The sequence below is a fragment of the Sparus aurata genome, chromosome 20 (genome assembly GCF_900880675.1).
Source record: "Sparus aurata chromosome 20, fSpaAur1.1, whole genome shotgun sequence".
NCBI lineage: Eukaryota > Metazoa > Chordata > Actinopteri > Spariformes > Sparidae > Sparus > Sparus aurata.
The window spans coordinates 12,752,440-12,767,473 of NC_044206.1; the positions used below are offsets into that span (position 1 = coordinate 12,752,440).

The 15,034-nt window shown below is 40.2% G+C and overlaps 2 protein-coding genes across 5 annotated transcripts in view; one reads left to right on the top strand and one right to left on the bottom strand.

The window, feature by feature from the left end:
- tbc1d24 (TBC1 domain family, member 24) lies at window positions 1-13,262 on the bottom strand. Of its 2 annotated transcripts, none has more exons than XM_030400494.1 (7): window positions 13,129-13,262; window positions 9,051-10,158; window positions 7,742-7,900; window positions 6,501-6,564; window positions 5,686-5,781; window positions 3,730-3,976; window positions 1-1,904 (listed from the first exon to the last, which is right to left on the bottom strand). In XM_030400494.1, the coding sequence occupies exons 2-7, from the start codon at window positions 10,031-10,033 to the stop codon at window positions 1,750-1,752; spliced, it is 1,704 nt and encodes a 567-aa protein (XP_030256354.1). In that variant the 5' UTR covers window positions 10,034-10,158; window positions 13,129-13,262; the 3' UTR covers window positions 1-1,749. The 2 variants fall into 2 exon arrangements, with proteins under 2 accessions (XP_030256354.1, XP_030256355.1); XM_030400495.1 differs by lacking the exon at window positions 13,129-13,262 and adding an exon at window positions 12,926-13,065.
- Window positions 12,817-15,034, top strand: part of LOC115571239 (alpha-1,6-mannosylglycoprotein 6-beta-N-acetylglucosaminyltransferase B-like) — a 27,206-nt gene continuing 24,988 nt past the window's right edge. The window contains exon 1 of one of the 3 annotated variants that reach the window (XM_030400492.1): window positions 12,817-13,077. The gene's annotated coding sequence lies outside the window, so the exon portion shown is untranslated. The remainder of the gene's footprint in view (window positions 13,078-15,034) is intronic. The other 2 variants (XM_030400493.1, XM_030400491.1) reach the window with 2 other exon arrangements.

Genomic DNA, 15,034 nt, shown 5'->3' on the forward strand with positions numbered 1-15,034 from the left:
TCAAATCATGTTGCTGTATTTTCACATGTAGGATACATTTGTAATTTCACTGGAGCATGTTTAATCATACAGATACAAGAAGGGTGTATAACCCCAACAACACTTCACCAGCAGGGCACAATTTTGGACTTCTTTTGTTACCATCTTCACACTGGAAAGGACGGAAGTAACTGGAAAGAAATGAAAGATGAACAAACTACATTTATATCCATTACTTGTAAACCAAAAACACCTCTTGAGTTTTTTTTCTTTAAAAAAAAGTTTGCAATGTTGTTCACATGAATATCCATACACTATACAAAGGGGAAACTGCCACTCATTCAAAAGAAAGCTTTCTGATATGGTGCAAAATGGCAACACTCAAATTCACCACTGACATTCACAAACATTTACCACATGAATTCATTTAGTAGATTTTCTGATATGTGTACAGAAAAATCAGCGTGGGGAAATGGAACAGGAGCAAAAATCTGGTGAAACTGGGACAACTTACTCAGCCTCAAAGCTACTTCTTAATCATAGTTTTCAAACATTTAAAACAAGCCTCGCCGAACCAACTCTCGTTCTCACAGATTTGATCATAATCTCACTTTTATCAACACAGCGGTGCATAACTTTTCTTGTTTTTATAGGACTGCAGAGCTGCCTGTGCAGTAAATTTGGCAGATTGACCTAAACCACAGAACATTTAAGAATGAATTTACACTCAGAAATTCAACAGTTTCAGTTCAGCATTAACATGAACAAAGCCGACATAAAAGCCCCTCTTAGTGAACCTTAAATTGGCTCAACCTAGAGTTGATCCTGAACAGTCACACAATTTTTCATAATTAGTACACCATTATAATCTGTAAATACAAAAATAAACAGAAAGACAAAAATACCACATATTTGTTCACATGTTGAAATTATAATAACTGCATTAATAAATAAAAAAAAATCATATATGAATCTGCAGGACGGATATTGTTCTGTTTGCATATTTGTGTTTTTTCAACTTAAACACTTTGCTGGACATTTTATAACAAGAGTTTCTGCTTTAAAAGGTGCGATATGTAAGAACTTTAGTTTAAAACATTCAAACATTTCCTACAATTATTAACAGATTGTCAGGAAATAACAGTTTTGATGTTTTGTCAAAGACATATATTGTGTTGCAGAGATATCTACTGAAGTTAGCATGCTAATTATCTAGCTCTGGGTCTACTTTGTACTGGTCCAGAGCTCTTGTGCTAGCAGTGTAAAAACAACACTTCCCCGGTAATCTGGCTAGCTTCACAGCTAACACAGCTAACACGCTAACAGTAGCTACAGTTCTGGATGTGTAACGAGATATTAACAGGTGGCCAATTCTTACATATTGCACCTTAAAAAGGGAAGACACTACAGGTGAATGAAACAGGTAAAAAAATGTGATGTTATATATGTTAAATCACCATGTAATTTCTCCAGTTGGTGATCATGAAGAGAATTTAGTTTCTACCTGGGCAAGTTTTCCAATATTTCGAATGTGCAAGTGCAGCTAATCTAATTAAGCTATTGATTCAAAAATGCACTATGCATACATTCTTTCAGTAGTCTAAAACAAGACCTGTTAAGAAAACATAATTGCCCCAAATCTCAAAATCGAACCAAGCATGAAAAAACATGCTTTCACCTGTAGCGTCTCACCCATGTTTAAGTGTTAAAAAGTGTGTGCATTAATATGAATCACTCTGTCTGGATCTGCATGTTTGTATGTGTACATTATTATGAGGCCATGGCGTCCTGGAAGCCCCAAGTTTCTAACAGTGAAACCTGGAAGGTCTCAGCACACAGGGGCGGGTTGTCAAAGGTGGCGCACCTGCCGCTGCGCCCATGGTTGAGCTCAGAGTCAATGTAGAGAGCGTTGCCTTCACCACCACCTGGTCAAGCACAAGAGCACAGAGTTTTGCTATATACTGTTCAGTCAAAATGTAGAAATAAATATGGTGAAGGGTTGACACTAAAATCCCATATTTTATGTGTTCCCACATTACTCCACTCCACTATACCTGCAGTGTAATATAATATCATCGATCTAAGAGACTAAGACCACATAAAAAGAGACCAGAATTTCCAAATACAGTGCTCAGCTTAAATGAGTACACCCCCTTCGAAAAGTAATATTTTAAACTATCTCAATGCACACAAAAACAATTTCCAAAATGTTGACAAGACTAAGTTTTATATAACATCTGTTTAACTTATAACATGAAAGTAAGGTTAATAATATAACTTGGAGAACAACATTTTCATTTTTACTCAAATTACGGTGATGCAAAAATGAGTACACCCCACTGAAAGTCTCTGGAGCAAGGCTAAATTTTAGACTACAAATGTCTAATTTAACAATAATCAACCACAGATGAGTCTAATTATTCATTACACAGGTGTCCAGCAGACAGTTGACTATAAAAAGGGTGTAGAAAACCCCTTCCCATTTCATGTTGTTAGCAATGGCACCACATGGAAGAGAAATGTCTCAAGACCTGAGAAAGAAAATAATTTCTTTACACCGCAAAGGTGAAGGCTACAAGAAGATCAGCAAAGCTTTACTTATCAGTCAGAATACTGTAGCAAAAGTGGTACAAAAACTTAAAAAAGATGGAACTGCAACCATCTCATAGAGACGTCCAGTTCGTCCACGTCTTCTGATGAGAAGGGTCAAACAAAATCGGCATGCAAGTTCACTGCAGTTATCCAAGGAAGTAGAAAGTCACTGGTGTGACTATTTCCCGTGACACAATACGGTGTACACTGCAGAGGAATGGCATGCACTGGTGCCGTACCCGACGGAAGCCTCTCCTGAAGCCCAGGTACAAAAAAGCCCACCTAGAGTTTGCCAGGGCCCATGCTGACAAAGATGAAGACTACTGGGACTCTATACTTTGGAGTGATGAGACCAAGATAAATGTTTTTGGAACTGATGGCTTCAAAACTGTATGGCGTCGCAATGGTGAGGAATACAAAGAATGCATTGTGCCTACAGTGAAACATGGTGGTGGCAGTGTCTTTATGTGGGGTTGCATGAGTGCTGCTGGTGTCGGGGAGCTGCGTTTCATTGATGGCATCATGAATTCACAGATGTACTGCTCTATACTGAAAGAAAAGATGCTACCATCACTCCCTGCCCTTGGTCGTCATGCACTTTTCCAACATGACAATGATCCTAAACACACATCTAAGGCCACTGTTGGATTTCTGAAGAAGAACAGGGTGAAAATGATTCAGTGGCCAAGTATGTCTCCTGATCTGAACCCAATTGAACACCTATGGGGAATTCTGAAGAGACAAGTTGAGCATCACTCTCCATCCAGCATCCAGTCTCTAAAAGAGATAATTCTTGAAGAATGGAAAAAGACTGATGTAGCAAAATGTTTCCAACTTGTTCATTCTATGCCTAGAAGACTTGGTGCTGTCATTAAAAATCATGGAGGCCATACAAAGTACTAGATTTAGTAGTTTTTGATGTGGGGTGTACTCAATTTTGCATCACCCTTATTTGAGTAAAACTGAAAAATGTGTAATCTAAGTTATGTTATTGACCTTACTTTCATGTTATAAGTTTAACAGATGTTATATTAAACTTACATATATTCAACATTTTGGAGATTGTTTTTGTATTCATTGAGATATTGTTTAAAATGGTACTTTTCAAAGGGGATGTACTCATTTACGCTGAGCACTGTACAGTAATAATCCACTCACCAATGATGATGGAGTCAAAGTTGCCAGCCATGAACATGGAAGTGTTCTTGGAGTTGAGGTTGAAGTGGCGGGCGGACAGGAAGGGCGACAGGTCTCCAGCAGGCTTCTCTGGCTGCTGTAAGCTGTTGTTCTCTGCATCTTGGCCCTCAGAGGAGGCTGTGTCCTCCTGGGCCTGAGTCTTGATGGAGGACGCTAACTCAGGGTGGCGGATCACCACCCACTCATAGCGCTCCATCTCTGGCTTCAGCTGGCAAAAGAAACAGGCATTCATCATCAGTTACAGAACCTAGTATTACACATCATACAGAGCAGTACTGCACATTTATTTACTTATGAAGAAATACCTATTTTTCATAATACAAACAATGCCCCTAAATCTTAATCGGCATTTCATGTGGTGACATGATTACAGGGAAGGGAGTGGCATTGTACTGTTATTTATCTCAAAACACCCCATTTACACCTGGTATTCAAAAATAATCTGTACCCAGACATGTCATCAGGATAAAGAATCACACTTAATAATGCAAGCCTCAATTATGTCATGATCAGAATGTGATCCAATCTGTCTGACCACATCTGAACATGTTCTGGCTCACATTGTGTTTTTATCTTAGGAAGGTTAAAACACAATTCATACAATGTGCTGGCATTAGAACAAACATACAGTTGTTTTAAACTAATAACTGATTTTAACTGACATATATGATAGGTTGTTGTTCAAATGTATGCAGTGAGCAAGCGATTACTGATCATATGTCTATTCCTTGCCATGAAAGCATCATTATTCAACAGAACTGTGAGACAAAGGACGGCAATAGGGGCAGGCAATGAATGACAAACAAATAACTGTTAGAGCGACTCTTTACACTGGTTCTGCAACACACCAGGACAAACTGACACAGTATTTTCTAATATAAAGAAAATAATGACTTAGTGTATCATTTTTGTCGAATATACAGGAGGGGACAAATAATTAAGAAATTATTGAGGACAGCATTTCCCAAATTTATAAACTTCCCCTAACTAAACAATTCCAAAATTGATTTTTTTTTTTAAAAGAACACAGATCTGATCTCAAAGAGGATATAAGGCAAACACATTACAAGATTACATTGTTTGTTATCTGGATAATGTGTCCAAATAGTTCTCCTATTTTAATACCAAGTGCAAATGTGTCATAAGGCTTTTCTTTAAAGTCTGCGTCCTTACCTCTGGTCTATGGTCTCATATAAATACAGTACTTACAATATGAATTACTGTCAAGTCACTGTACCACAAATTCAAACTGAGCTTTGAGGAACTGGTTTCATATACTATGCTGTGTGCATGTCCATGTATACAGGTCTGTCTTGAAAAATATATCATGATCTCCATGAGAATACCAGTCTAAATAAAGGATTAAATAAAACATAAAAAAACCAAACAACTGATAGACATCATCAGTCATTGCAGACTGCCTCCGTTTCTGTCAGGTGTCAGGTAAAGACCAGGACAGATACTACTGGATCAGATTACAGGAGTTTCCGATCCGCTAGTGCTTGAGTATTAGTGGGTGAGATGACTGTTTTCTGCTGTGTAGGCTCCCACAGCCAGCAGATGTGCATAAACACAAAGTAAATAATTTATACAGAAGGCATTAGAAAGCCAAGCTGGTTTGATATTTCTATTCCTAGCCAAGTTGGGGTTTTTTTGGCTGAAAAGCATGAGATGTGGTTGTTTTTACAGAGGAAGTTATGGTACTAATGGTCAGTTGTGACCTACTAGGCAGGCTTCTCCAAATGAGAGCCAGACAGATGAACCGGGACCAGTGATACTGAAATCAAGAACAAGAAGAGTGGATGGTGCCCTCTGGTGGTTATAGTGGTAGTACTGCTTTGAATGAAGAAGAAGATGAGATTTGTTTTGTTATTAGCTTAAAAAGGAAGTAAATCAAAACATTAAAACTGAACTCACCCTGAAGACAAAACACTCCCCTGTACCGAAGAAGCTCAGTTTGTTTCCTCCCCTCTTCCGCTCCTCCCAATCTGTGGACAGGAAGGCTCCGCATACCTGTGGCAAAATGAAACAAGAGCTTCGGGTTTATCTCTTCAAAAGAACATTTAAAAATGTATACTCATGGAAGATTTCTATTTGTAAGCTGCCAGTGTTCGGACTTTGATTTGTTTATGGGTTAACGAAGAGATCAAACAGCAATAAAACTTGCAATTATCCCCTCTGACACCAATTCAGAGTTCAGGATTGGTATAAAACTTGAGTTTATTTGTAAGCGGACAATATTACTGTGGAGTTTTGTGTAAATCAGTAGATAACTGATTGTAGCACACACCACGATCAATTGCAAGTTTTCTACATGCATGTTCCGCATTTTACTGATAAACAAAGAGTCAACAGAAAGTAGTTTATGAGAGTGATGCTGCTTTGACTCCACTTGAGCTCACTTGGTAGCCCAAATATCGAAGTAATTCTGTACAAAACCATATCAACCAAGTTAATTAAGTCAACTAGTTGATTAAATGTTGCTACCTTTGCTGGTCGGTACCTGAAATACCAGTTGGCTATATATTATTTTTTATGTACAAATAAAAATCACATAATGAAAAGTGGAATGATGCTTTATAAAAAACCGATTTGTTATTAATGGTAATAATGGTGATTCACTATTGCGTTTAAGATGTACACATTAATGTACGACAGTATGCAAAGTGTTTTCAAACATATTAATAAGCATCCTCATGAGACAGTTTGCTTTCTGTGTGTGTGTTTCTTACATCACCATCTGTGGTCCGGATGAGGAGCAGAGTAGGTTCGTAGCCTTCACAATGCGAGTAGAATCTGGAGGAAAATGTGAAAGTTTAACTCATTCCAGCACCCACCAGTGAATCTAAGATTAAACATATAATGGGACAGCATAACTGCTGTTTACAATACTTTTTGCGGTAGCTATAACAGCTTTGTATGTTATGACGACCTGCTATTAGTAGGTAGCTTTGTTAGACATGGAGCTAAGTGGTTCGATTAACTGACAGGAGTTTGCCTGCACCATGACCTCAGGTCACGTGGGAGTCACGGTGGGCACCCAGGCACAGCCATCTCCCAGTGAACACAGCTGGAGACCAGACTGAACTCAGCCTCTGAGATCAACCTTTGCTAGTCTGAAGACAGGAGATACAGAACAGAGCTGATTTACAGCAGGATTATTTTCACATCTCACCCCCTGGATTGAGCTTTTATCTTGATGAGTAAAGACAAATCAAGATGGTTTTCCTGGGTTTTATTTAGATTATGTCAAGTTTGAATGAAGTGCGTCCTCTTCAACACAGTACATAGACTCCTGTGAGATAACATCAACACACTTCACATGCTGTTGATAATGTTAGGTCATAGTTTATCTTAAAACAAAATTTTGTTCATATCTGCCCCATACTGCCCCTTTAAGTGAAGCGCTGGTTTAAATACAGCTAAGTGGCTTCATAATTACTTCATTAGAGACTAATTAGATTTGTTCCATACAGAAATAGAACAAATGAACAGGTGGCGGAAAGAAATTCTTGATATAATGACTGCATGAAAATAAAGGCAGGCTTCCCAGTTACTGCAGACAGAATGTGTGTGTCTAACACGATACGGCCAAAATACGCAGAAAACAAAATAAAAAATGTTGACTATATTTTTTTCTTTTTATCTTTGTATACTACAAGCACATAGGTAAAAGAAATGCCCGTGTGCAAAGTTAAAATGTTGTTCTTCTTTTATCAGGTTGCATGTTTTCTGCCTTATATAAATGGACACTAAAAATCTTTAATGCGAGCAGTCACTAATTCTTTATTGTTTGCAGTTTTTGTTCCAAGTATACAACCTTTTCTTGCCTTTTTTTTGCTCTAGCATTTCTTTCCAGCCTTTTGGCCGTATCAAATTCAAAGACTCGATACTAAACAGGGCCTGAAATATTGACTGTGAGCAGCAGCCAACAGCTTGATCAATATATTGAGGTAAGCACTGGACAGTGTACCTATTCAGGCTGCAACCGTGGTTAGAGGTGGTGAAGAGGAGTTGTGGTTGGCACAGAGCAAAACGCTCAGGGATCCATGACCAGATGTCTCGCATCTCCTTGGCACTGACAATCTCCGAGGAGAAGGTGTCGGGGTTAAGAGCCAGCTGCACATTTCGCCTGGAGACAACGCAGAGAGACGGAAAGGCACAGAAAGTGAGGTGGTTCACAAAGGTTGTCATTTGAAGCAGATGGAGTGTTAATGTATTCAAAATAATTTAATCTGAGCAAAAATGCTCATCATCTGAAAATATTTTAATATAAATATATAAAATATAAAATATATATATAGATCTGGAGAGAAGCACAGAGGAGAAAACCCACCTAGCACTGTGAAATAACCAATGTAGGAAACACAGGAGTGGAGTGAGGATGAGACAGAAGATGGTGGATGGAAAAGCGTGGCACAAACCAAACAAGAAGGAAATAACAGAATGTGAGACAAGAATGCAAGAGCAACTTAAACCATTCCTAAGAGCATGGCAGAGTATAAAGCATGAAAAAGACATTCAAGCGAGTGACGCAAATAAAACCATTTACATCTTTCATTCATTGAAATCCATCTTATATTCTCTGGTGTGCACTTGGGATAAATTGTATCAACAAACTCTAAAGTCTCAAGTCTAAAATAGTCCTGTACTATTTTAATACCACATTCCTCTTATTCTCCACATACCACTGTGATTTAATTCAAACTCCAGAAACTGTGTCTTCATTTAACCATAGCAACAGACATGAGTAGACTGAACTGAATTTAATTTTGAATCATTAAAGTATTCATACTGTGCCCCTGTCATCTCGAATCGGTAAATAAACTGTATCCAAGTGCTTAACTACCAAACATCTTCGCAAAAAACTCAAGGCTGTGGTTGACATTATTATAAGATTACCCAAACACAAAAGAAGAGGAAGAAAGTAGCAGCTTTATTTGGAATTCATGGTCAGTCTTGCGAGGCCTCTGTCCAATCCTAAAATATTTTAGTTTGATATCAAAATTATCCCAAATTTTACTGGAAAACCAGGAAATACCCAGGAGAGCTGAGTAATTCTCAAATGAGACAATGAGATAACGCCCTTGACAACCTACAAATATTACAGATGTTTACACCAGAAAGATATCCATGCGATGGATCATGCATCCCATCTGATCCTAGATAGGCAGTAGATTTCTTAAGTAAGGCCACAAGAAGAAGCAACCTAGTTTCTACATAAAAAGGCAAAAGAAAGATGCTCACAATTTACCAGACAAAAATCATGATATTGACTGTACCGCTTCTGTTTGACAGTGATTCCTTTCTGCTGCAGGGACTTCTCATTTGTGAGCTGTAGCAGGGTGATCTCCTTGCGGCTAAACAGGCGGATGGAGAAGGCCTTCTCTAGTAACTTGTCCGGTGTGACGGTGGAGGCAATGCCCTTGACAAAAGCTTGAATGTCTGCCCTCACTTTGTCTGAATCTTGTTGCTGCTGGCTGGCCTGGCCTCCCTGGACTTTATTCTTGCGGTAGAACTTGAGCAAGGCTATAGCTACACGGTAGAGAACCTTGTAGCCCTCCACTAGGTAGACATCCAGGACCCTGACCACGTGGCTGAAAGGCAGGTCACCTAACACCCAGCGCTGCCAGTCGGAGTAGACTTCAAGCACATCTTGGGCTGTGGCCACAATCAATTTGTGGGCGGCTGCGCAGTACTTGTTGGCCAGGTCACCAAAGGTCATGCAGCTAGACTCATAGGCCAGGAAAGTCTGGTCTAGCAGTCGTTTGCCCGGCTCGTTGCAGGCCAGTATGCGGCTGATGTGCTCGAAACACTGAGCTTCATCTTTGCTTAAGTGCAGGAGCAATGAGGTGACAGCTGGTAGCGATGGGCAGTGGGAGATATCTGGAAACTGTCCAGCCACACAGTTGATAATCTGATGTGCCGAGGCTACTGCCTCTGCCTTTAGGCAGTACCGAGGCACAGGACTTCCATCCACAAAATCTGGAAGTGGGATGTGGGAGGAGGGCTTCTTTTTGCCTGCATTTCCCATAATGTCACGATACACTTCTGCATCTGGGGTAACTGTACGACAGGGAATGGCTTTGATGAGCTGCTGGTAGACTTGTGCCCGAAGTTTGTGGTTTTTGGCCCAGTAACCCTGCCGAGCCATCTGTTTGAACTCTTTCAGGTCTTTACAGTCTACCTTGGTGGGCCCGCTGCTGTTGGCCAAATCGCCCATCTGGTTCAAGTCCACAAAGCTGCCATATTCTTCTTCGGCCATGGTGCTGGAAACTTGCTGGACTGCCCGCGTGGGAAGAGAGAAGGGACGCTCCGGGGTGTTACTAACCTTCTGTCCTCCCCACAGCAGATAACTAGCCTATTTTTCTAAACTGCCCATGATGGTTACTGGAAGACACAAATGAGAAAAAGAGGAGATTAAAGTGGGTGACAGTTAGGTTATTATCAAATAACTTCTATTTTCTACAGTTAGGCATGTTTCATACTGAGCAGCATCAAGTTAAGAAAGCTAAACAACAAAATCTCTTACACGTACAAAGCCCAGTCCTTGGTGAATTCATACAAGCCTCACTCTTCTTATAGAAATGGCTACCTCTAACACTATGATATAAATTACTCTTGGATAATGGATAACTTAAGATAGCTATGTCAATCCATTAGATCTGATTTGCAATGCTTTAAGAGTGATGCATTAAAGTGCTGCAACAAACTCAACGTTTTTGCAATTGAGTCATCTATCTGTTACTTCCTCAATTTATCCATTAGCTGTTTGGTTGATAAGTGTTTTTCAAATCCCATGACAATGTCTTCAAATGTCTTATTTGTCCAAAATCCAAAGATATTCATTTAACATTATTAATTAACATTATTTTTCTCATAAAGTTTACTCAAACCGATTATCTAAATATCACATATAAACCAGGCATAATAAATCTGTACGGAAAACAACGTTAGCCAATTTCACCGACATGATTAATGCTTTTCAGATGGAAAAACGCATGCAAATGCATGTCACACTTGGAAGTGAAAACAAATCAAGTAAATCCATAGCTGGAAAGGAATGCAGACTAAAGCTTTTTAAGCAATAGTGAAACTACATGACAGCCACAAAACAACCTCAGATGAGGCAGAGCTGTATTTTTGTCAAATTTAATCAGCCAGACCGGTACTGTATCTCTGGTGATGAGGGAAATGAAAATAGTTTGTTTACACTGTAAAAAGATCATAGCAAAACATTTAAAAACTTGCAATTTCTGCCAAAAAAAAAGAATAAAAAAATCACATGATACAGGAATGGAGATGCATGTCCAAAGATCACTGGGAATATACAGTGTACTCAGAACTGTTTTTATACAATCATCAAAGCATTTAACACTGCTTTTCGACAAGTCACATGTAGACGCACGTCCAAAGATCACTGGCAATATACCAAAGATGACAGTCATGAAATCATCAGATCATTCCACACTGGCGTCCAGCAAGTCACATGGAGGTGCATACCAGTACATTACAGCATTTAAACTGGAAGCATTCAATGCTGAGTATGTAGAAAGATTAACTGTCCTACTGAGATGTTCACCCAATGTTCCCAGTTTATCTTTGACACACGATGTAACTTGTCAATGGTACAATTGAATCTAGGTCTGCAAAATTACTCAAAATATAATAAAAGAGATGCAAGTGCAAATCCAAATCACAGGCAGTAATGGTGTACTGCAGAGATGCCTTGCCTGAAAACCTTTTTCTTGAGAGTGAAGAAAACATGTTTATACATATAGAGAACATGGTGCAGACTAATCATCATGATTTTAACAGTTTTTTCTGTGAAAATGAAGATTGTGATGCAAACATTATTACCCCTACTAATCACAATATCTATCAAATTAACTGATACATTGACCATAAAGTGTAGCGTGCAGAAACTGAATAGGCCAAAGGTATGCTACTGCCTACTCTCTATTTTTAAGGAGTATTCAGATCAAAATACAAAGTGGTTTGCATAAATAAAATGGAATAGAATACCCCCCAAAAAAATCATAAAATACAAGAAGCACAAAATAAAAATCTACAACAGTAAACAACAACTTGAAATATATAAATAAGTGGGCTACTCAGATAAAAACAAGGAAATGTGCCCGATAAAAAGTACATTTTGAGAAGAGAGAAATGAGAAATGAAAGCCAGGCCTCAGACATGGCCTGTGGTCATACTATAAATGTTTTCTCATAGGAATCCTACATTGGTCCAATTTTAGAATTGTATCTTCATACTTATGATTGTATTTCTAGGTTCGGTTTCCTGGCTAAGGATTAAGCCCTGTCAAAGGACACAGATGTTTCAAAGGATATCTTAACAGAATCTTGTCTTTGATTGATGATTGCCACTTTAACCATAAGGCCATATGTTGAACATTTGCAGCCAATACATATATATGAGAGATGACAGCATCAGCATGTGTTCATGCATCAGAATTATTATTCCAGTGCCATAGGTCGTACGATGACTGATCTTTTGCAAATTAAAGTTAAGTACTTTGGACACTGACTAGAAAGGGGAAGCTAAAATGAAAGCTTCCAGGACTTGAACTGTGCCTCTGCAAACCTGAGCAGACAGGGTTAGGTAACGTTGCTGCAGGGGGATCCGGGATTTCAATCTATATCTTGACGGCTCAGCAAACAAAGACATGACCACAGGAATAGCGAACGCTACATTACAGAATCTGCGAGTACAGGTGTGCACAGAGACACTGGACTGACAGCTGCAAATGCACGCAAAGCTGCGTGGTATTTTTAGCCGAATAACCTATTTTACGTTAGCTAGCCAGCTGAGGCGATAACACGTAGCTTACACGTTAGAGCAGGCACACGGGTCACAGGGTATTTAACATTACCGCCCGAGTAAATCTGATACACCCTTTTCCATTCACAGCTGCCAACTTAGCATTGCTAACGTTAGCTAGCCGCGAGCTGCCCCTGTCAGTGCATGTCAGCAGCTAACGAGACTTTAACCACACACTCACACAAAACTGACCATAGCAGCCTGACAAACACAACCCGCAGCACACGCACATACGAAGCCATGCAAATAGAGACAGACAACAAAACAACGTATGCTCGCTAACGTTGCTGCAGCAGCTAGCATGAACGTTACCGACCACAAATTCATTAACGTTAGGTCCCGCAGGCTTTCTTGGAGTTTGTTGATGTGAGGAGATTTCGGCTTCAATTCGTGGAAGAGCGATGCGTTTAAAACACATAGGCGACGACGGGATGAAGAGTCAGCTCCACCGCACAGGACAGAAGTCTGGTAAGCAGATGATACATGACTTGAGAGCAAGAAAACTGGCGTTATCCTTACCTGGATGTGAGATGTCTTGAGACGTGAGGCTGCATTCACATTAAGTTGCCTCGCGCATGCGCAGTGCCTTCAATCCGTCTCGGTCCGCGTCTGTGCGTATGAGAGGGGCTCAGGTGGGCTGGTTCCATGCTGCAGCCTCCTCTGTGTGCAATGTGGTCAGTTCACAGGAGTGGCAGGGCTTCTCTTAGAGGATTTAAATGATACATTAAGAAAACCAACTCAATTATTGGCTAATCAGATAATGTAGTCAATAGTGCTCTACATGCCATTATCAGTCACTTAAATCACATTCAAATAGACATGCACTTCCATTGACTATAGAAATGCCAGAAGATATGAAAAACAATCATAAGCATAATTTCTTGTTGTGCATCGAATAGCAACCCATCACAGATATCTTCATACTCCTTTTTGGTTTAAGTCCAGAAGCCAACTTTCACTTTTCTGTGACCGTGCAGAGGGTTGCATGACAGATCACAGTATCTGGCTTGTCTCGCTCATTTGCAGACATGCTATGTCAAATAAGCCATGACACTAGGGGAGGACAGGACGAGACAGGACAGGAAGTACCCTCACAAGGGCAACAAACTCGGCCTTTGTCCTGCACTCAAAGCAACTGGCCAACACATGACAGTTATTACTGATAATTCAATTGTGGAACCATCACTGCCTTGTACAACAACTCGGGGTGAAATGTTGTTTGGCCTCGTCTCATTCCTCCTGGCTGATGTTTTTCATGGCCTCTGTCGCCTTGACCTTCTTAGGACTGTATTATAAGAAAGTCGCAAACTTAGACGTCTGAATGTTCAGATTTTCAACCACTACTGTACATTTATCCAACAGAATGCAACCTTGAGTATATTCCAAGGATTTAGCAGCATTTGGGTGGAAGCTTGAGTTAAAATGATGAATCCTTCTACATCTCAGCAACCACTCGTTGTGCAGTATGAGGTTTCTCAATGATACTGATTGTGTTTTTTTGCTCTTGAAGATATGGAACATCCTCATAGCCAAGGCGGCGTCTGCAGCCTCTGACTAGCTTGTGCTGATCTCTTTGGCTTTTGAGTGTGTCACAAGAGGTATGCAGATCATACACTGTATAATCTGCGGGAACTCCATATCTTTATGATGATTTAATATTTCATTTTAGCCTGCGACATTTGGATCAAACCGAGACAAAGAGTGCATTTGTCTGCATGCATGTGATGGCATGTGAGTGTTGTACTGTATCTGTGGGCGAGGTGTGATTGTTAAGGATACAGGGGGAAAACAACCCAAAAATGTGGGTGTGAATGGTCGTCAGCGTGTGTGTGTGTGTGTGTGTGAGTGAGAGAGAGAGAGAGAGAGAGAGAGAGAGAGAGAGAGAGAGAGAGAGAGAGAGAGAGAGAGAGAGAGATGGGTGCAAAGCCAGTAAGCCTTTAGGTCCTAGCTTATGCAGGTTTATGCTCGTCAAATCCTCACTCCCACACACTGCGTGACGTGACATCACTCCAGCCCCACCCCATCCTCCTGTCTCACATACACACACACACATACACACTGCTGCACAGATGCATGGGCAAGAACACACACTCTACATACAACTGTTCTTTCATATCAGACCTCGACTGTGAGATCTGTTCATCTTGTGAGAGGTGGCTGTAAACAGAGAAGACGTGCAGTGACATTAACAGAATTAAATACACCTCTGTAGCCAAGAGATATCAAAGAATTCTGCAGCAGAGGTTGTAGCTGATTCTGTGGTCTGTCCAGGGACCATGGTCTCTGGCACGGACCAGTGGTCACTACCACTAGGGGCGCTAGAAACACTGGTCGCGACCAGCTCCTCAGTGGTCGCGACCAGCTGCTCTGTGGCACAGACCAGTGGTCACTACCACTAGGGGCGCTAAAGATACTGGTCCTGACC